General features: G+C 60.9%; 1 protein-coding gene across 1 annotated transcript; it reads left to right on the top strand.

Moving 5' to 3' along the window:
• The first annotated feature begins 2,049 nt into the window (after positions 1-2,049).
• On the top strand, positions 2,050-21,261 carry EPPK1 (epiplakin 1). Its single transcript, XM_086630821.1, is given in 5 exon segments — positions 2,050-9,966; positions 9,968-12,418; positions 12,420-13,252; positions 16,708-17,014; positions 21,079-21,261. Coding segments are annotated over 5 exon segments (11,691 nt in total).

The following is a 21,261-nucleotide window of genomic DNA, read 5'->3' as shown; positions in this document are numbered from 1 at the left end:
CTAACCTGGCATCTCTCTGCCAGGAAAGGGCTGCGGGGCTGGGAGTGTCTTTCCCAGCTCTGGAAGGGAGCATGGAGCCTGGAAGGCGGCAGGGACCCTGGAAGGTGGCACGGACCCTGGGAGGTGGCACGGACCCTGGGAGGTGGCACGGACGCTGGCCCGGCGTGGGCAGAGCCGGTGGTTTTGTGCTGCCAGCCCTGTCGTGTGTTCTGCACGTGCGTGGCACCAGGCACAGGGCTGCCCAGCACTGCCGTGAGCCGGCAGGACGAGGAGATGGCCCGGCAAGAGAGGGGACCCCCCGCTCCCAGCCCACAGCCCACGGCAGAGCGACTCCCCCCAGCCTCGGCCAGCAGGACGGGCCCCTCGCTGGCCGCCACAGCAGCCCCCCACCAGGCAGAGACCCCCCAAGTCCCGGCTCTGCTCCCCTCCCCTCATCCCGCGTGGCTCCGGCGGCCGTTCCGGAGGCAGGAGCAGGGCCCCGCGGCCGTCCCGCCAGCCGTCCCCACCTCTTGGCGCCCGAGCCGGCGCGATCCTGAACCGGCAAAGGCAAACAGCATTGCCTGGGCAGATCCGAGCCGGCGCGGCCGCGCTCGCGCTGACATCACGGGGCGGACGAAGCCGGCGCCTGCCGGGACCTTTCCCCTGGAGCGCGGCTGGGACCGAGGAGCCTCGGGGAGGAAAAGGTGCTGGTGTGGCTGGGGGGGAGTGGGACGAGCTGGAGTGGGCACACGGGGATGGAGCCGGGCACACGGAGCCCATTCAGAGAGACAGGCCCTGGGCACAGCGCCTGCCGGCGTTGGCACCGGCACGCCGCGCTTCGCTCCCCGGTGCGTTTACGCTGGCAGCGCAGGGCAGGACGCGGGTCGGTGAGCACGAGGTGGGGTCCACGCCCCAGTGCCGGTGTGGGCAGTGGGATACGGCCGGTCTGTGCCGTCCCCGCTCAGCGTGACTGCCGCGGGACGGTCGCCGTGGCTCCGGCTCTCCCTGGGGCTGCTGTGCCAGCGCCCTTCCGCGTACGGCGGTGCCCACCGTGGCCTGTCCCAGTTCTCTCTGGCTGTGTCCTTGCAGCACCGCGGTCCGGCCGGCTCGGCTGCGGCACCTCGGGCAAGCGGGTCTCCTCCACCTGCCACAGTGCTTCGTGCTCGGCCCCATGGCCTTACCGTAGGGCCGGTCCAGCCCTGGCACACCCCGGTCTGCACTGGTGCCCGGGAATAAGGAGCCATCGCCGCTGCCTTGGCCAGCCCCGTCTCTCCCCAAACCTGCTCCGGTCTCCTGCCGTGTCACCAGCTTCCAGCTGGAGGACCGGAGGGTGTCGGGCACGGATGCCCCACTGCGCAAGGCTGTGCGTGCCACAGCCATTGCCCAGCGGCCGTGGCTGACCGTGGCTCCCCGACCTCTGTGCCGCCCGTACCAGCCACACGTGCCCTCCAGCCTCCTGGAGTGCACGGCCCAGCGCTCGACGGCCTCATCCTGCCGCCGGCACCGTAATGTGGCAGTGTAGCGGCTGTACCGCGGGTGATCCCAGCGTGCCCGGGAGGTTTTCACGCAGGTCCGTGCGCTCCTGCTGCACTCACCCGCTCCTCCTTCTGTTGGCCCCTTCCCGCGCTTCCCGAGCCATGCCCGGAGAGCGGATACCCCAGCTCAGTGCAGCGGCGGGCACCAGGCAAAGAGCCTCTGGGGATTCTTCTGGGTGCCTGGCAGCTCCAGCCCCTGTGCTGGCACTGGTGCGGCTGCGGGGAGCGCACCGGGAGACGGGGCTGACCCCCTGTCCCTGGCCGAGGGGAGCGGCCTTTCCGCCCTGGCTCGGGGTTTGCTCATCCCCGTGTCGGTGTCAGTCGCAGCCCGAGCGAGTGCCAGTGCCCCCGGGGAACGCTGCTTTTGGCTGGTGCTTTGCCCCAAGCCCCGCTGCCCTCCAGCCTTTGGCTGGTACTGTTCTCCCCCCGAGTTGATCATGCAAACCACAAAAAAGTTGATTTCTCACTGAGCTTTCCCATTCTCTGCCCTCTCTCCAGAGCGTCTCGTCAGCTGTGAGAGGATTGCAGCGGGAGGATGGAGAGCAAGCCGGCAGTGAACGGCCACGCCGCCCCTGTCTCTCATGGCGAAGACATGCCGGGAGCAAACGGCCTGTGCCGGGACACGCTGCAGTGCAAGCAGAGAAAAGCAGCGGATGGGGATGTGGCGGAGATGGACGTGATGGTGAGGGACGCTCCTAGTGAGCCCTCGGAGGCAGCTGGCAGCATTGCTGGGGTGTACGTGGAGGCTTCAAAGAAGATAATGAGCTTTTACGATGCCACCAGGGAGCATCTGCTGAGTTTGGATCCGGCGCTCTGGCTGCTGGAGGCGCAGGCGGCCACGGGCTCCATCGCCGACCCGGTGAGGAACAGGCACGTCTCCGTAGCAGAAGCTGTGCGGCTGGGGCTGGTGGGGCTGGAGCTGAAGGAGAGGCTGCTCTCCGCCGAGAAAGCTGCCACGGGCTTCGTGGACCCCTACACAGAAGATCGCATCTCCCTCTACCAGGCGATGCAGAAGGAGCTGGTCGGGAGGGAGCAAGGCACTCGCCTGCTGGAGGCCCAGATGGCAACCGGCGGCGTCATTGACCCGGCCACCGGCTGCCGGCTCCCGGCAGGCGCTGCCTGTGAGAGGGGATATTTGGATGAAGAGATGGGGCAGCTCCTCTCCGACCCCAGCCGTGAGGACAACAAGGGGTTCCTCAACCCCAGCACCATGGAGAGAGTCACCTACACGGAGCTCATAAAGATGTGCATCGTAGATCCGGCCTCGGGCCTCCTCCTCCTGCCCCTGCACATCACGTTCCCGGGGCTGGGAGGGCGGGTGAGCAGCAGGGACCTGCTGGACTCCGGCATCATCAGCCCCGACACGTTCCGAGGTCTGGAGGAGGGAAGAGTTTCTGTCCAGGAGGTAGCGGAGAACGACGCCGTCCGGCAGTTCCTGCGTGGGACGAGGAGCGTGGCGGGTGTCGTCCTGCCTTCCGGCGAGCGCAAGAGCCTTTACCAGGCGCTGAGAGAGCACCTCCTCGTGCCGGGGGCTGCTCTGATGCTTCTGCAAGTCCAGGCCTCCACCGGCAGCCTAACAGACCCTGTAAAGAACAAAAGCTACTCAGTCGATGAGGCTGTCAGGGTTGGTCTTGTCGGCCCAGAGCTTCACGAGAAGCTGTCTTCAGCTGAGAGGACCATCACTGGATACAGGGATCCCTACAGCGGAGAAATGCTCTCTCTGTTCCAAGCCATCAGGAAGGGCTTTGTCCCCAAAGATCATGGCATTTGCCTCCTGGAGGCTCAGATGGCCACGGGAGGTATAATTGCTCCGGGCAGGCACCTCCATGTCCCCGCAGAGATGGCGTGCAAATGGGGGTACCTGGACGAGGCCACAAGACAGCTCCTCTCCAGCCCTACCAATGACATGAAAGGGTTCTTCGACCCCATCTCCAAGGAGAAGCTGATCTACGCCGACCTGCTCCAGCGCTGTGTCACTGATCCCAACACGGGGCTCCTTCTGCTGCCCCTTGGTGGAGAGAGCGGAGAAGGATCCCAGGGAACCCACCTCTTCTTTGACCACAGGACCCAAACGGCTCTGGAAAACACAGAGGTGCACATTGCTTTGGGTAAATTCAAGGGAAAGTCGGTGTCTCTCTGGAAACTGCTCTTCTCAGACTACATCCAGAGTGAGCAAAGAGCTGCCCTCAGCCAGCAGTACCTCGCGGGAACGCTCTCTGCGCAAGAGTTGGGTGAGGCAGTCAGTGCCGCCATCCAGGAAACGGCTTCCACCGCTAACGTCACCTTCGAAGGACTGAGGGAGCGAGTGACAGCTGACCAGCTCCTGAGCTCTGAGATCATCAACAAAGATCTGTTCAAGAAACTGAAGGAGGGAGAAACATCAGCCAAAGAAGTCGTCAGCATGGACACCGTCAAGAAGTACCTGCAAGGGACGGGTAGCATCGGTGGGCTCCTGCTCCCTGACTCCCAGGAGAAGATCAGCATCTACCAGGCGAAGCGGAAAGGACTTTTGAGGCCAGGAACGTCTCTGATCCTGCTGGAGGCACAGGCTGCTACTGGCTTTATCATTGACCCAGTGGCCAACAAAAGGTATTCCGTGGACGAGGCGTTAAGAGCAAACGTCATCGGCCCAGATGTTTACGACAAGCTGCTGGCTGCAGAGAAATCGGTCACCGGCTACAGGGATCCTTACTCAGGGAACAAGATCTCCCTCTTCCAGGCCATGACGAAGGAGCTCATCGTGAAGGAACACGCCATCCGCCTCCTCGAGGCCCAGATCGCCACTGGCGGCATCATCGACCCCGTCAACAGCCACCGCATCCCCGTGGAGGTGGCCTACCGGCGCGGCTACTTCGACAAGAAGATGAACTTAATCCTTTCTGACCCCAGCGATGACACCAAGGGCTTCTTCGACCCCAACACCCACGAGAACCTCACCTACCTGCAGCTGAAGGAGAAGTGCATCACAGAGCCATCCACCGGGCTCTGCCTCCTTCCTCTGAACAGCAGAAAGCGCCAGTTCATCGACGAGGCCACCAGACGGGTGTTCAGGAGCTCCTGGCTGCCTGTCAGGTTTGGGCGGTTACGGGGGGAGAGGGTCTCTGTGTGGGACCTGCTGAACTCTGAGTACTTCAGCGAGGGAAGGCGCCGAGAGATATTCAACCATTACCAGCTGAGGAAGCTCACCCTGGAGCAAATCCGAGTCATGTTGGAGGAGGAAATGAAAAAATGGGTCCCCATCAAGTTCCCAGCCCTGAGAGGCAGCGTCAGCGCTTACCACCTGGTGGAAACAGGCGTCATCGACAAGGCCCTGTTTGAGAAGGTATTGGAGGGATCCGTCACGCCAGAGGAAGTCCTGCACATGGACTCCGTCAGGAAGTACCTCTATGGTTCCGGCAGCATCGGAGGGATTGTACTCCAGCCATCCAACCAGAGGTTAAGCATTTATGAGGCCATGAAGAAAAACATCATGGTACCAGCAGTAGCCCTCCCGCTGCTAGAGGCCCAGGCTGCCACAGGCTTCATCATCGACCCGGTGAACAACCAGAAACTCTGCGTGGATGATGCCGTCAAGGAGGGGGTCATTGGGCCAGAGGTCCACGAGAAGCTGCAGCATGCAGAAGGGGCTGTGACAGGCTACAAAGACCCTTTCACAGGCGAGAAGATACCCCTGTTCCAGGCGATGAAGAAGGGCCTGATTGCTGACAAACAGGCCATGCAGTTGATGGAGGTACAGATGGCTACAGGAGGCATCATTGACCCAACGTGTGGCCACCATATCCCCACAGAGTCTGCCCAGAAGCGAGGGTGCCTGGATGAGGACACAAGCAAGGCCCTTTCTAAGCCCACCGAAGACAACAGGGCCTTCTGTGCCCCGGACAGCAAAGAGACCGTGACCTACGCCGAGCTCATCAAGCGCTGCCAGAAGGACGAGGTTGCCGGCTTCCACTTGCTGCCTCTGCCACAGGCAGCAGCTCCTGCCTACACCGAGGAACAAATCCAACGGATCTTCAAGGAAACTGTGGTGAAGGAAAAAGGGGTCTCTCTCTGGGAGCTAATCCACTCCGGGTATTTCACCGAGGAGCAGAGGAGTGACTTCGTGGAGAGGTTCCGGTCCGAGGAGATGTCACTGCAGCAGCTGGTTGCTCTCGTGCTCAGACTGGTCGGGGAGATGGAGATGAAAGCCCGCACCCACATCACCTTGGAGGGCCTGCGGGGCCCCGTCCCCGCGGTCTGGCTGCTGGACGCCGGCATCATTACCGAGAAGACGTTTGAAGAACTGGCTCGGGGCACAAGAACTCCCGAGGAAGTGGCTGCAACGGAGAGCGTGAGGAGGTACCTGCAGGGCACGGGCAGCATTGCCGGGGTGCTCATAGAAGCATCCAACAAGAAGATGAGCATTTACGACGCCATGAAAAACAATCTCCTCCTCCCTGGGGCTGCTGTGAGGCTGCTGGAAGCTCAGGCAGCCACAGGATCCCTGACCGACCCGGCGACAAACCAGAGACTCAGCGTGAGGGACGCCGTGAAAGCAGCTCTTGTCGGGGAAGAGCTCACCGAGAAACTCCTTCTGGCTGAGAGGGCGGTGACCGGCTACACAGACCCCTACACGGGGGGCTCCATCTCGCTTTGCCAAGCGCTCAGGAAAGAGCTGATTCCCCTGGGAGATGCGGTTCCCTTGCTAGAGGCCCAGCTGGCCACAGGAGGGGTCATTGACCCCGTCCACCACCATCACCTTCCACTCCAGGCTGCGTGCAGATACGGCTTCTACGACGAGGAGCTGAACCAAACTCTCTCTCAGCTGAATGACAGCACCAAAATCTATTTTGACCCAAACACAAAGGAGAACGTGACCTACCAGCAGCTGAAGGACAGGTGTGTTCGTGAGGCCGAGTCAGGTCTTTGGCTCCTTCCTCTGTCGGAAAATGCAATGTTCTGCGTGGATGAAGAAACCATGGAGGTGCTGAAATCTGTGACTGTTTGTGTCAACACAGGGCGGTTCAAAGGACAGACGGTGTCAGTCTGGGACCTTCTCAACTCTGAATACCTCTCGGACAGCAAGAGGAGAGAGCTAGTGCAGAAGTACAAAGATGAGAACACTGAAGTGCTCCATGAGATCGTAACGATTGTCACCAAAATCATCGAAGAGACTGAGACACAAGGCAAGAAGTTTGCATTCAAGGGCCTGCGGAAAAGAGTATCTGCCAATGATCTCTTCCAGTCTCAACTGATAGACAAAAAAACCCTCGATGAGCTCAACCAGGGGAAGAAAACCGTCAAAGAAGTCACTGAAATGGACTCTGTCCGCAGGTACCTGGAGGGCAGCAACTTCATAGCAGGGGTCCTGATACAGCCGAGCAACGAGAAGATGAGCATCTACCAGGCCATGAGGAAGGGCATCCTGAGGCCAGGCACAGCACTGGTGCTGCTGGAGGCGCAGGCTGCCACCGGCTACATCATCGACCCGGAGAAGAACAAGAAGTTTTCAGTGGAGGAAGCATTAACTGCAGGTCTGATCGGAGGGGAGATTTTCGAGAAGCTGCTGTCAGCCGAGAGGGCCGTGACGGGCTACACCGACCCCTACACGAAAGCCCCCATGTCCCTGTTTGAAGCGATGAACCAAGGACTGATTGTGAAGAGCCACGGCATCCGCCTGCTTGAGGCCCAGATCGCCACCGGCGGCATCATCGACCCCGTGCACAGCCACCGTCTCCCGGTGGAGGTGGCCTATCGGCGCGGCTACTTCGACCAGGAGATGAACCAGATCCTCTCCGACCCCACCGATGACACCAAGGGCTTCTTCGACCCCAACACCCACGAGAACCTCACCTACATGCAGCTCCTGGAGAGGTGTGTCCAAGATTCGGAGACTGGGTTGCACATGCTACAAGTTGTACAGGAAGGAGGAAAGTACTTCTACATTGACGAGGTTACAAAGCAGGTCTTGCGCTCAAGGCCCCTGGAAGTGAAAGTTGGAAAGTTTAAGGACCAGACTGTTTCCATCTGGGAAGTTCTCTGCTCTCATTACATCTCCGAGCAGAAAAGGAAAGAACTCGTGATGCAGTACAAATGCAAAACCCTCACGCTGGAAGATCTTACAGCCCTCATCCTCAAAATAATTGAGGATACAGAGCAAAGGGCAGAAGCCCTCAAGGTGAAAGGACTCCGGGGGGATGTGTCAGTGTCGGAACTGTTTGACTCTGAGATAATTGACAAGAAAACTTTGGATCAGCTGCAGGATGGGAGTCTCACACTTGCCAGCCTCACAAAGAGGGACGCGGTAAAACGGTACTTGGATGGCACTGGATGCATCGCCGGGGTTCTGCTCCCATCAAGGAAAGAGAAGATGAGCATCTACCAGGCCCTGAAGAAGGGCCTCCTGACAGAGCCATGTGCACTGGGGCTGCTGGAGGCACAGGCTGCCACCGGTTTTCTGATTGACCCCCTGAAGAATAAGAAGCTCTCCGTGGATGAGGCCGTCTCGTCCGGGCTGGTGGGCAGCGAGCTGCACGAGAAACTCCTGTTGGCAGAGAAAGCTGTGACGGGCTACACAGATCCTCAGGCAGGAAATAAAATATCCCTCTTCCAGGCCATGAGGCAAAAGGTAACAGCCAAGGAGCACGGCGTGCGCCTGCTCGAGGCCCAGATCGCCACCGGTGGCATCATTGACCCCGTGCACAGCCACCGCCTGCCCGTGGAGGTGGCCAACCGGCGCGGCTACTTGGATGATGACATGTTTCTCCTCCTTTCTGATCCGGATCATGGTAGCAAAGGTTTTATAGACCCAAACACCCATGAGAAGATCAGTTACAGTCAGCTCCTACAGAGATGTTCCAAAGACAGAGACACCGGATGGTACCTGCTGCAGGTCATGGGAAAAGGCGATGACTATTTCTACATTGATGAGCAAACAAAAAAAGCCCTTTCGTCTACCAAGGTACAAGTGTCTGTTGGAAAATACAAAGGACACGTGTTATCACTGTGGGAACTTCTCTGCTCGGAGTACATCACAGAAGAGAAAAGGAAAGAACTGGTGAAAAAATATAAACAGGAATCCCACCATATCCTACAGGGCATCATTGATACAATACTGAAGATCATCAAAGAAAAAGAAGAGGACAGAAGTGACGTCTGGTTCCAAGGGCTCAGACAACAAATAACAGCTTCAGAACTTCTCAGTGCTCAGATAATTACAGAAGAAACAATGGAAAAACTCCACGAAGGAAAAGAGACGGTGGAAGAAATAGCACGAATGGATACCGTGAGAAGATACCTTGAGGGGACTGGAAGCATCGCCGGCGTGCTAGTGCCTTCCAAGGCCGACCCCGCCAAGATGGAGAAGATGAGCATCTACCAGGCCATGTGGAAGGGCATCCTGAGGCCAGGGACAGCACTGGTGCTACTGGAGGCGCAGGCTGCCACCGGCTACATCATCGACCCACTCACCAACCAGAAGCTCTCCGTGGACGAGGCCGTCTCATCTGGGCTGGTGGGCAGCGAGCTGCAAAAGAAACTTCTTAGTGCAGAGAGAGCCGTGACGGGCTACACCCATCCCTGCACGGGACAAAAGATGTCCCTCTTCCAGGCCATGAAGAAGGAGCTCATCGTCAAGGAGCACGGCGTGCGCCTGCTCGAGGCCCAGATCGCCACCGGCGGCATCATCGACCCCGTGCACAGCCACCGTCTCCCGGTGGAGGTGGCCTACCGGCGCGGCTACTTCGACCAGGAGATGAACCAGATCCTCTCCGACCCCACTGATGACACCAAGGGCTTCTTCGACCCCAACACCCACGAGAACCTCACCTACATGCAGCTCCTGCGCCGCTGCGTCCCCGACCCGGACACGGGGCTGCTCATGCTCCACGTGATGGACAAGGGCTCGGTGCTCTACCAGCTGACCGAGGACGCCCGCAAAGCCCTCCAGACTGCCCGCACCACCGTCAGCGTGGGGCTCTTCCAGGGACAGAGCGTCACCGTCTGGGAGCTCCTCTTCTCCCGCTACGTCCCCGACCACCGGCGCCAGGACCTCCTCCGCAAGTACAAGGCGGGGACGGTCACCGTCTCGGAGATGATCACCATTCTCACCGCCATCATCGCAGAGGCTGAGGGCCAGGGCCATGACACCACCCTGGCCCACGAGACACCGGTGGAGAACGGTGAGGCTGCGGGCTCCCACCGGGAGCGGGAGCGGGAGCGGGAGCTGGAGCGGTCCCTGAAGTCCCGCACTGTCGAGATCTCGGTGGGCGACTTCCATGGCAGGAAGGTCTCCCTGTGGGAGCTCCTCTTCTCCAAGTACATCTGCGAGGCCAAGAGGCAGGAGCTGCTGGGCAAGGTGCACGCTGGAGGGCTGGACCTGGAGCAGCTGGCAAAGCTCCTCACCGTCCTCATCCAGGAGGCGGTGGAGCGGAGCGGCCAGGTGAAGTTCAAGGGCCTCAGGAGGCAAGTGACCGCCGTCGGACCTGCTGGACTCGGGCATCATTGACAAGGACACGCTGGCCGACCTCGTCCAGGGCTCCAAGACGGTGCAGGAGGTGACAGAAATGGCCTCTGTCAAGCGCTACCTGGACGGCACGAGCTGCATCGCCGGCGTGCTGGTGCCCTCCAAGGCCGACCCCGCCAAGGTGGAGAAGATGAGCATCTACCAGGCCATGTGGAAGGGCATCCTGAGGCAAGGCACGGCCCTGGTGCTGCTGGAGGCGCAGGCTGCCACCGGCTTCGTCGTCGACCCGCTCACCAACCAGAAGCTCTCCGTGGACGCGGCCGTCTCCTCCGGACTGGTGGGCAGCGAACTGCACGAGAAGCTGCTGTCAGCCGAGAGGGCCGTGACGGGCTACACCGACCCCTACACTGGCGACAAGATCTCCCTCTTCCAGGCCATGAAGAAGGAGCTCATCGTCAAGGAGCACGGCGTGCGCCTGCTCGAGGCCCAGATCGCCACCGGCGGCATCATCGACCCCGTGCACAGCCACCGTCTCCCGGTGGAGGTGGCCTACCGGCGCGGCTACTTCGACCAGGAGATGAACCAGATCCTCTCCGACCCCACTGACGACACCAAGGGCTTCTTCGACCCCAACACCCACGAGAACCTCACCTACATGCAGCTCCTGCGCCGCTGCGTCCCCGACCCGGACACGGGGCTGCTCATGCTCCACGTGATGGACAAGGGCTCGGTGCTCTACCAGCTGACCGAGGACGCCCGCAAAGCCCTCCAGACTGCCCGCACCACCGTCAGCGTGGGGCTCTTCCAGGGACAGAGCGTCACCGTCTGGGAGCTCCTCTTCTCCCGTTATGTTCCTGACCACCGGCGCCAGGACCTCCTCCGCAAGTACAAGGCGGGGACGGTCACCGTCTCGGAGATGATCACCATTCTCACCGCCATCATCGCAGAGGCTGAGGGCCAGGGCCATGACACCACCCTGGCCCACGAGACGCCGGTGGAGAACGGTGAGGCTGCGGGCTCCCACCGGGAGCGGGAGCGGGAGCGGGAGCTGGAGCGGTCCCTGAAGTCCCGCACTGTCGAGATCTCGGTGGGCGACTTCCATGGCAGGAAGGTCTCCCTGTGGGAGCTCCTCTTCTCCAAGTACATCTGCGAGGCCAAGAGGCAGGAGCTGCTGGGCAAGGTGCACGCTGGAGGGCTGGACCTGGAGCAGCTGGCAAAGCTCCTCACCGTCCTCATCCAGGAGGCGGTGGAGCGGAGCGGCCAGGTGAAGTTCAAGGGCCTCAGGAGGCAAGTGACCGCCTCGGACCTGCTGGACTCGGGCATCATTGACAAGGACACGCTGGCCGACCTCGTCCAGGGCTCCAAGACGGTGCAGGAGGTGACAGAAATGGCCTCCGTCAAGCGCTACCTGGACGGCACGGGCTGCATCGCCGGCATGCTGGTGCCCTCCAAGGCCGACCCCGCCAAGGTGGAGAAGATGAGCATCTACCAGGCCATGTGGAAGGGCATCCTGAGGCAGGGCACGGCCCTGGTGCTGCTGGAGGCGCAGGCTGCCACCGGCTTCGTCGTCGACCCGCTCACCAACCAGAAGCTCTCCGTGGACGCGGCCGTCTCCTCCGGACTGGTGGGCAGCGAGCTGCACGAGAAGCTGCTGTCGGCCGAGAGGGCCGTGACGGGCTACACCGACCCCTACACCGGCGACAAGATCTCCCTCTTCCAGGCCATGAAGAAGGAGCTCATCGTCAAGGAGCACGGCGTGCGCCTGCTCGAGGCCCAGATCGCCACCGGCGGCATCATCGACCCCGTGCACAGCCACCGTCTCCCGGTGGAGGTGGCCTATCGGCGCGGCTACTTCGACCAGGAGATGAACCAGATCCTCTCCGACCCCACCGATGACACCAAGGGCTTCTTCGACCCCAACACCCACGAGAACCTCACCTACATGCAGCTCCTGCGCCGCTGCGTCCCCGACCCGGACACGGGGCTGCTCATGCTCCACGTGATGGACAAGGGCTCGGTGCTCTACCAGCTGACCGAGGACGCCCGCAAAGCCCTCCAGACTGCCCGCACCACCGTCAGCGTGGGGCTCTTCCAGGGACAGAGCGTCACCGTCTGGGAGCTCCTCTTCTCCCGTTATGTTCCTGACCACCGGCGCCAGGACCTCCTCCGCAAGTACAAGGCGGGGACGGTCACCGTCTCGGAGATGATCACCATTCTCACCGCCATCATCACAGAGGCTGAGGGCCAGGGCCATGACACCACCCTGGCCCACGAGCCACCGGTGGAGAACGGTGAGGCTGCGGGCTCCCACCGAGAGCGGGAGCGGGAGCGGGAGCTGGAGCGGTCCCTGAAGTCCCGCACTGTCGAGATCTCGGTGGGTGACTTCCATGGCAGGAAGGTCTCCCTGTGGGAGCTCCTCTTCTCCAAGTACATCTGCGAGGCCAAGAGGCAGGAGCTGCTGGGCAAGGTGGCACGCTGGAGGGCTGGACCTGGAGCAGCTGGCAAAGCTCCTCACCGTCCTCATCCAGGAGGCGGTGGAGCGGAGCGGCCAGGTGAAGTTCAAGGGCCTCAGGAGGCAAGTGACCGCCTCGGACCTGCTGGACTCGGGCATCATCGACAAGGACACGCTGGCCGACCTCGTCCAGGGCTCCAAGACGGTGCAGGAGGTGACAGAAATGGCCTCTGTCAAGCGCTACCTGGACGGCACGGGCTGCATCGCCGGCGTGCTGGTGCCCTCCAAGGCCGATCCCGCCAAGGTGGAGAAGATGAGCATCTACCAGGCCATGTGGAAGGGCATCCTGAGGCAGGGCACGGCCCTGGTGCTGCTGGAGGCGCAGGCTGCCACCGGCTTCGTCGTCGACCCGCTCACCAACCAGAAGCTCTCCGTGGATGCGGCCGTCTCCTCCGGGCTGGTGGGCAGCGAGCTGCACGAGAAGCTGCTGTCGGCCGAGAGGGCCGTGACGGGCTACACCGACCCCTACACCGGCGACAAGATCTCCCTCTTCCAGGCCATGAAGAAGGAGCTCATCGTCAAGGAGCACGGCGTGCGCCTGCTCGAGGCCCAGATCGCCACCGGCGGCATCATCGACCCCGTGCACAGCCACCGTCTCCCGGTGGAGGTGGCCTACCGGCGCGGCTACTTCGACCAGGAGATGAACCAGATCCTCTCCGACCCCACCGATGACACCAAGGGCTTCTTCGACCCCAACACCAACGAGAACCTCACCTACATGCAGCTCCTGCGCCGCTGCGTCCCTGACCCGGACACTGGTCTTTACTTCCTTAATGTTTTTAGAAAGTAATTGTAAATCTTTTTGCATTTTGTTCTTTGTTATTTTGTTGGTGAAGAATTCCGCCGTTTTTAATATTTCCTTTGCTTCTGGTATTTTTCTTATTTTTTCCTACTCCTGTTTTTTAAAATTCCAACCTGTTCAGAGAATTCTGTTATGGGTCTCTCTTCTGTTCAATAACCCACCTGCTCCAGGCAGAGCTTTTACGTGACTCCACCGAGCATCTTGGTCCGACACAGGACCCGTTGTCTCCTGTAGTCCGTCAGGAGCACGGGAATCCGCCTGGGTCACCTCGGGTCATTTTGGTGAAATGCGTTGTCCTCATTTCCTCATCCATGTTTAAGAGGAAGTAGGTCTGTTGTGGGGTATGAGGTGTAACCAGAACCGTATTTTTATTCTCCTTCCAGTCTGTTTTCTGATGCGTGAAGAACAATTTTTTCTTAGCCGTTTTGAGGGCGTTATTAGAGTTGCCAGTTTTCAAACTGGAATTTTGTACAGAGAGCGTATTTCCAGTGCCTGAAGGGGCTACAGGAAAGCTGGAGAGGGACTTTGGGCAAGGGCATGTAGTGACAGGACACGGGGCAATGGCTTTGAACTGGGAGAGGGGAGATTTCGATGGGATCTGAGGAAGAAATTCTTCCCTCTGAGGGTGGTGAGGCACTGGCACAGGTTGCCCAGAGAAGCTGTGGCTGCCCCATCCCTGGCAGTGTTCCAGGCCAGGCTGGATGGGGCTTTGGGCACCCTGGTGTAGTGGAGGGTGTCCCTGCACATGGCAGGGGGTTGGAACTGGATGGTCTGTGAGGTCCCTTCCAACCCAAACTGTTCCATGATCCTATGATTCCGTCTAGGCACTGTGCCAGGGTGGGGTTACCTGTTCTGCAGTGGGATCCATTATCTGTGTTTGCTCTCAATGCCTCAGCCTGTCTGGTTTCTCCGAGGGTGTCTGGACTACGCACACCCTCGTCTTGGAGTGGTCTAGTCTCTCACTGGTCCATACACTCAGTTCAGTTGCCATCTGGGCTTTCCATCCCTCCAGTTCTCCATGGAGCCTCCACAGAGAGCTGCACTGTGGGATCCACGCAAGAGCTAAGAGCCCGTGGCGTACGTCGTCGTGCCGTATTCCTGGTCCATCCATCCGCAGTCAGGGGAGCCGGCAGCGGAGCCGGCCTGTGTCCTGAGCCGACTCAGCTCCTGGCCATGCTCCTGGCGAGGCGGCAGCCCCAGAACCACTCTGCCGTAGAGTTCAAGGCTGAAGAACTCCACTACTGTTTAACAGGAGGAAACTCAACTCTCCTTAAATGCACTGCCTGAGGTCGTTTGCCTTAATTAACCCGGTAATGTTGCGGAAAATGGATTTTTTTTGCCAGAGCTTGTATTGCTGATAGCAGAAACAAGTGTAGATGAGCAGTGGAACCCCTTACGTGACCTGCTGCGTAGCTCAGGGATCTGCATGGGCTCAAAAAGCGATGGGACGGATGGACAGGAGAGAAGTCCACTGAGGGTCGTTAAATGCAAAGACACACCTCAGTCCCAGGAGGTCCCTCAGCCACAGGCTACCAGAAGGGAGAAGACGGGATCAGGGAGGTGTTGGTACGGGAATGCACTGCTGTTACACGCTTAGTGTGGACTCTGGTGGTGGACAGAGCCGACCTCACTGAGGAGGAGGAGAGGACACGTGGCTGCATGGTGCCTTAGCTGCTGGCTGGGCTAAACCAGGACAATGGCCCACTGTGGCTCCCTGAAGGAGCCGTGTTGGGCAGCCACACACGTGCACAGCCAGGAGCTCCCGGTATTTAAATGGCTTTGAACTGGAAGAGGGGAGATTCCCGTGGGATCTAAGGGAGAAATTCTTCCCTCTGAGGGTGCTGAGGCACTGGCACAGGTTGACCAGAGAAGCTGTGGCTGCCCCATCCCCAACCCAGGCCAGGCTGGATGGGGCTTTGGGCAACCTGGTGTAGTGGAGGGTGTCCCTGCCCGTGGCAGGGGGGTTGGAACTGGATGCTCTGTGAGGTCCCTTCCAACCCAAACCATCCCATGATTCTATGATTCTATCTCTGCAAGGAATTCCTGTCCCCGGTCCGGCGGTGACACCTAACAGGGATGTGGTGGTGGTGACGGTCCTCCCCGATGACGGACCCAGAGAGCGAGCTGAGGCGAAACAGACTTTGGGGCTTCTGATCCGGAGTCACATCATGACTCACCTGTCGGACGTGTGGTGGTCAGATCCCAGGAGATGTCCGGAGAGGCTTGTGATACGTGCTGGGGAAGAGGCAGTGACTGTTGGCCCCACACTCAGGAAGGTGGAGGAAAGAGGTTCTGGCATTAAAACAGGGTTCAGGGAGGAAGACGAAAGCCAGGCAATCCATGACAGCATTCGCTGAAATGATCTGGGTACCACGTGGAGGTCAGAGACTCAAGCAAAGACATGAATTCACCAAATGAAGCTGAAAAGACGTTGTCATAAAAGTTCTGCATCTGCAAGCAAAGGAGAGGCCAAACTTGCACCGTTCAAATATGGTGAAAACCAGGATGGAGAAACGGAAAAGGGAAGAGCGGTTTAAAGACGCAGAAATCCTGATTAAATAGAGTTCAGAAAAAAAGCAGAGAACCCAGATATAAATATCGTGTGTAGGGCTGAGGAACCGGGATGCCTCATCCTGAAGGGAACCCTGGCGGGCCATGGGCTTCTCGGGAGGAGGCTGGGCAGAACGCTGCCACGCCAAGGGATAAAGTGCACGGGAGGGTGTGCCGGCGGCAGCGCCGGGCGGTTACCGGAGAGCGCGGAGTCGGGTCAAAGTCACGAACACGCCGGCAGAGAGCCCTAGACGAGCAGACAGGCGTTGGGGCATGTCGCTGGCTGTCAGTGCGGACACATGGTGTCCTCCGCAGCTGGGAGGGAGGGCACAGCCTGAGCGGGGGCGTGGGAGGGGTGTAAAACCATAAATGACGTGGACACGGTGAGGAGGGGACGGATTGATGAGGGGGATGGATGCTCCGAGGGCTGGAGCACCTCTGCTCTGGAGACAGGCTGGGAGAGTTGGGGCTGTTCAGCCTGGAGAAGAGAAGGCTCCAGGGAGACCTTCCAGCACCTCCCAGTGCCTAAAGGGGCTACAGGAAAGCTGGAGAGGGGCTTTGGACACAGGCGTGGAGTGACAGGACACGGGGTGATGGCTTTAAACTGGAAGAGGGGAGATTTAGATTAGATATAAGGAAGAAATTTTTCTCTCCGAGGGTGGTGAGGCACTGGCACAGGTTGCCCAGAGAAGCTGTGGCTGCCCCATCCCTGGCAGTGTTCCAGGCCAGGCTGGATGGGGCTTTGGGCAACCTGGTGTAGTGGAGGGTGTCCCTGCCCATGGCAGGGGGTTGGAACTGGGTGGTCTGTGAGGTCCCTTCCCACCCAAACCGTTCCATGATTCTATGATTGTTGCTGTTTTCCGTAACGGATGAGGTTGTGAAACAGCAGGAACGATTTCTGGTCGCAGTACGACCGCGGCGGTGGCTGCCAGGGTGTCACGGAGGCAAAAGTGGAAACGCTCAAAGGGAAGAAAAGACAAGGAGAAGGGATCCCTCGCAGCGAGGGAGCCGTCGGCAGGGCCTGGGGAACCCACGCGGAGAGCTGGGCCGTGGAACGCCTGCAGATGCGGTCGGGGAACGCCGTCAACGGCGACGGAGCAGATGGTGTGAAATTACTCAGCTTTGCAAAGAAACGTGCCAGCTGCAACAACCGCAGGAAGACCCAGGAATGCCAAAACCGGCAGATTCTGCTCAAGGTGGGTAAAACAGGCGGACGGGGGGAGCAGCAGCCCCGGCGCTCACGGCCGGCTCTGCGCTGTCGCTGTCAGCAGCCGACGATTCCACGTGTGTTCCGCGGCTGCCGGAGTAAACACAGCGGTAAGATCAGGGAGGGAACGCATCCCTGCCCAGCTCTGTCCGTCCCTGCCCAGCCGTGTCCATCCCTGCCCAGCTCTGTCCATCCCTGCCCAGCTCTGTCCGTCCCTGCCCAGCCGTGTCCGTCCCTGCCCAGCCGTGTCCGTCCCTGCCCAGCTCTGTCCATCCCTGCCCAGCTCTGTCCGTCCCTGCCCAGCCGTGTCCATCCCTGCCCAGCTCTGTCCATCCCTGCCCAGCTATGTCCGTCCCTGCCCAGCCGTGTCCGTCCCTGCCCAGCTCTGTCCGTCCCTGCCCAGCCGTGTCCATCCCTGCCCAGCTCTGTCCGTCCCTGCCCAGCTCTGTCCGTCCCTGCCCAGCCGTGTCCGTCCCTGCCCAGCTCTGTCCATCCCTGCCCAGCTCTGTCCATCCCTGCCCAGGCCGTGTCCGTCCCTGCCCAGCTCTGTCCGTCCCTGCCCAGCCGTGTCCGTCCCTGCCCAGCTCTGTCCGTCCCTGCCCAGCCGTGTCCATCCCTGCCCAGCTCTGTCCATCCCTGCCCAGCCCTGTCCGTCCCTGCCCAGCCGTGTCCGTCCCTGCCCAGCCGTGTCCGTCCCTGCCCAGCCGTGTCCGTCCCTGCCCAGCTCTGTCCGTCCCTGCCCAGCTCTGTCCGTCCCTGCCCAGCCGTGTCCGTCCCTGCCCAGCTCTGTCCGTCCCTGCCCAGCCGTGTCCGTCCAAAGGCACTGTGTAACGTCCCGAGAGGAGACCGGGCTCCTCGGTGGGGCTGCAGCCAGGAGCTCAGTGGTGGCCCAGCCTTGGGGCTGCGCTGGCGTAGGGCAGGGTGGACGAAGAGCACCTGCACCTTCCAGGGAATTCGGCCAAAGGAGCCGCCAACAAGAACATACCGGCACAAACCTGGTCGAGAATGAGCTGGGAGGCGGTGATGGGATCAAACCTGGCCGGTCCCACCCATGGATCAGGACACCTGGAGTGATGCTTATTTCTTCTGTTGACATGAGAAGGAAACAGAGGCAGGCAAACACGGAGACACAAACCTGACCAATTAGTGTTAATGAAGACGATAACCAGGAACAAGCCTGGTGGGCAGCACTCATTGATGACTAATTAACAAACTGCAGGCACACCTGCAGGGACACTGGGACTTGGCAGCTGGCGCCGACCCAACCCTGAAGGTCTCAGCATCAGCAGCTGGAGGGGTCTCAGCTGGCTGGACCTGGGGAGGGTCCCACAGACTCTGTCCCAAAAACTGGCTGCTGAGTGAGGGGCTCCGCGCTGGCGGCTGGAGCGGGCCCGTGGGTCACAGCCCGTGTGTGCGGTGTCGGCTGAGGGGGGGTGGTGTGCATCCTCCCCACTCTTGGTGCGTGTGGGTGCACGTGTGTGTTCACCAGCAAGCTGCGGGCTGGACAAGACAGCGAGCGGGGGACTCACGGAGGGGGTCAGGAGCCGTGTGCGTGTCTCTGGGAGACACGTGCGCCTTCGCTACTGGTTGACCTTGCAAATGGCAGGGCAGCAGACATGTCCCTCAGCCTGTGCAGAGACCACTGACTTTCAACCTGAATTATTCCATGATCCTGACTTTCTGTTGCGTTTCTTTTTAAGAGAGTAGAATGGCCTGTGTGGCCCCAGCAGCTCCAGCCTTGGCACCTCGCCTGCCCATCGCTGAGGCCCTTGCCCAAGCACGGCGGCACTCTTGCTGTTCCAGGACATGCCGCAGCCTCGTCGGGCCATGTTCTCCTCTGCCTGGGGACCAGCACAGAATCACACAGAATCCCAGAATGTCAGGGATTGGAAGGGACCTCAAAGGATCATCTAGTCCAATCCCCCTGCCGGAGCAGGACCACCTAGATCAGATCACACCACAACGCGTCCAGGCGGGTTTGGAACATCCCCAGAGAAGGAGACTCCACAACCTCTCTGGGCAGCCTGTCCCAGTGTTCTGTTACCCTTGCTGGGAAGTTCTTCCTCATGTTTAAGCAGAACCTCCTATGTTCCAGCTTAGATCCATTTCCCCTTGTCCTATCATTGGATGCCAGTGAGAAGAGCCTGGCTCCGTCCTCATGGCAGTCACCCTTTGCATATTTATAAACATGAATGAGGTCCCCCCTCAGCCTCCTCTTCTCCAAGCTAAAGAGACCCAGCTCCCTCAGCCTTTCCTCATAAGGGAGATGCTCCACTCCCTTCATCATCTTCGTGGCCCTGCGCTGGACTCTCTCCAGCAGTTCCTTGTCCTTCTTGAACTGAGAGGCCCAGAATTGGACACAATATTCCAGATGCGGCCTCACCAGGGCAGAGTAGAGGGGGAGGAGAACCTCTCGACCTACTCACCACACCCCTTCTAATACACCCCAGGATGCCATTGGCCTTCTTGGCCACAAGGGCACACTGCTGGCTCATGGTCATCCTGCTGCTTATGGTCACCAGCACGCCCCGCTCACCCTGCCGAACCAGCGCCTTGCAGAAGACCCTCCACCCAGGAGCACGTGCAGGCAGTAATTAACCCTCCCTGTGTGTAATCAGGCGCCGAAGCTGCCAAGATGAGCATCACACCCACCGTCCTGCCACATCCGCTTCAGGCTGGAGGGGCAGAAGGTTTTATTTGGGACTGTGATGGAAGTCGGGTGGCCTTTCCTGGGACACCAGCTCCCGCTGGATTTTTTTGGCTGCCTGTTCAAAGCCTCTCCCTCCCTTTTTGCCCGTTTTACCCTTCCTGGAAACTTGACTCCCTCTTCCAGGGCGGCAAACAGGAACAGCCGGTGCCGGGTCGCCGGGCAGTCGGCCGCCTTCCTGGGTGTGACATCCAGCTGCGTTGGCAGCAGCACGGTGCCCCCGCGGCTGCCGCCCGCCCCGGGCTGGGAGAGCCACGCCGTGCCATGATCTGGTGCACCACGGACCCCGGGCACGGCCACAGGCAGGAACGGTGCACCAGCCACGCTGGGCTCTGGTGGCCCCTGGAGCTGGCCCCTGGGCCCGAAGGGCACTGAGCCGTGGCCTCCAGGAGGTCAAAGTCTCCACCTGCAGCAGGGTGTGCCCGTCCCCTGCCTGCCTCCTGAGCCGGGGTGCCGTGCCCTGTGTGCCACGCTGCCTCCTCCCCACCTTCCTCCCTAGTCCACGCAGCCGCAGCCACCTCCCCCGAGCTCTCCGCTGCCCTCCTGCCCCCCGTCTCACTCGTGGTTGGATCTCCAGTCCCACAGCATCTCCACCTGCCCTGGCAGCATCTCCTGTGCAGTGGCCTCTTGGCCACCAGGCTCCTGGCCCCAGCCCAGGGCTGCACGGCTGCCGCATGGCTTCGTGCCTCCCAGAGCCATCCTCCTCCTCGCCAGGGCAGATCCAGGGATCTCACCCACTCGGTCTCGCAGCTGCCTCCCAAACCCCTCGGAGCCACCCCCAGCCCCGTTTCAGGGTGAACCACGGTCTCTGCTGGTCTCTCACCTGAAGCCCCTGCCGTGCTCCCTGGCCCCCACGCACAGGGACTGCCTCCGTGCCAGGACGTCCCCTGCCCGGGACACCCACCGCGCAAGTCAGCCGGGTGGGTGGGACGCGCCCCCCTGCGCCAGTGTCCCAGCACCTCCCGCGTGGGACCAGCCTTCCCCACCCAGCTCAGCCGCGTGCTTGGCGGTGCCGGACCACCCTCGCTCCACCGATTCTGGCAGCAGCTCCGACCCACAGCTCCGTGTCCCCTGCGGGCAGGGCTCGGAGCCCCGGCCACCTGCACGGAAGCTGCCCACGCTGACCCCATGCCACGGTTTGGGGGCATCACGCTTGCCCCCTCCCACCCACCCCCCCGAGCTCGCAGCTCTTGCACCTTCACTGGCCAAAGCCAACGCACCGTCGAGCCGCGTCCGTAACCTCCACTGGCCAACCCAGCCGGCGGCCCCTCCGCGGACCAGCTGCCGATAAGCCGGAAGGGGTAAAGGCGAGATGGGGGGAGACCCCCCACCCTCCCTGCCCGCAGCCAAAAGCAGACCCGCTGGCGAAGCGCTGGGCACCTTCTGACGGAGGGCGCAGTCGGATCGCCCTGTGCCCCGGCTCTCCGCGGCGCAGCAAGCCCCGCGTCCAGAGCACCTTCCGGATCCCCGAGCCCCGGGCACAGGGGCACCTGCTTTGTGTTTCAGGGTGGCCTGGCCGAGCGCTGTGA

This window comes from Tauraco erythrolophus, unplaced genomic scaffold, assembly GCF_009769465.1.
Source record: "Tauraco erythrolophus isolate bTauEry1 unplaced genomic scaffold, bTauEry1.pri scaffold_52_arrow_ctg1, whole genome shotgun sequence".
Taxonomy (NCBI): Eukaryota; Metazoa; Chordata; class Aves; order Musophagiformes; family Musophagidae; genus Tauraco; species Tauraco erythrolophus.
The sequence above is the reverse complement of the archived record's forward strand: the minus strand, read 5'-3'. Positions and strand labels throughout refer to the sequence as shown.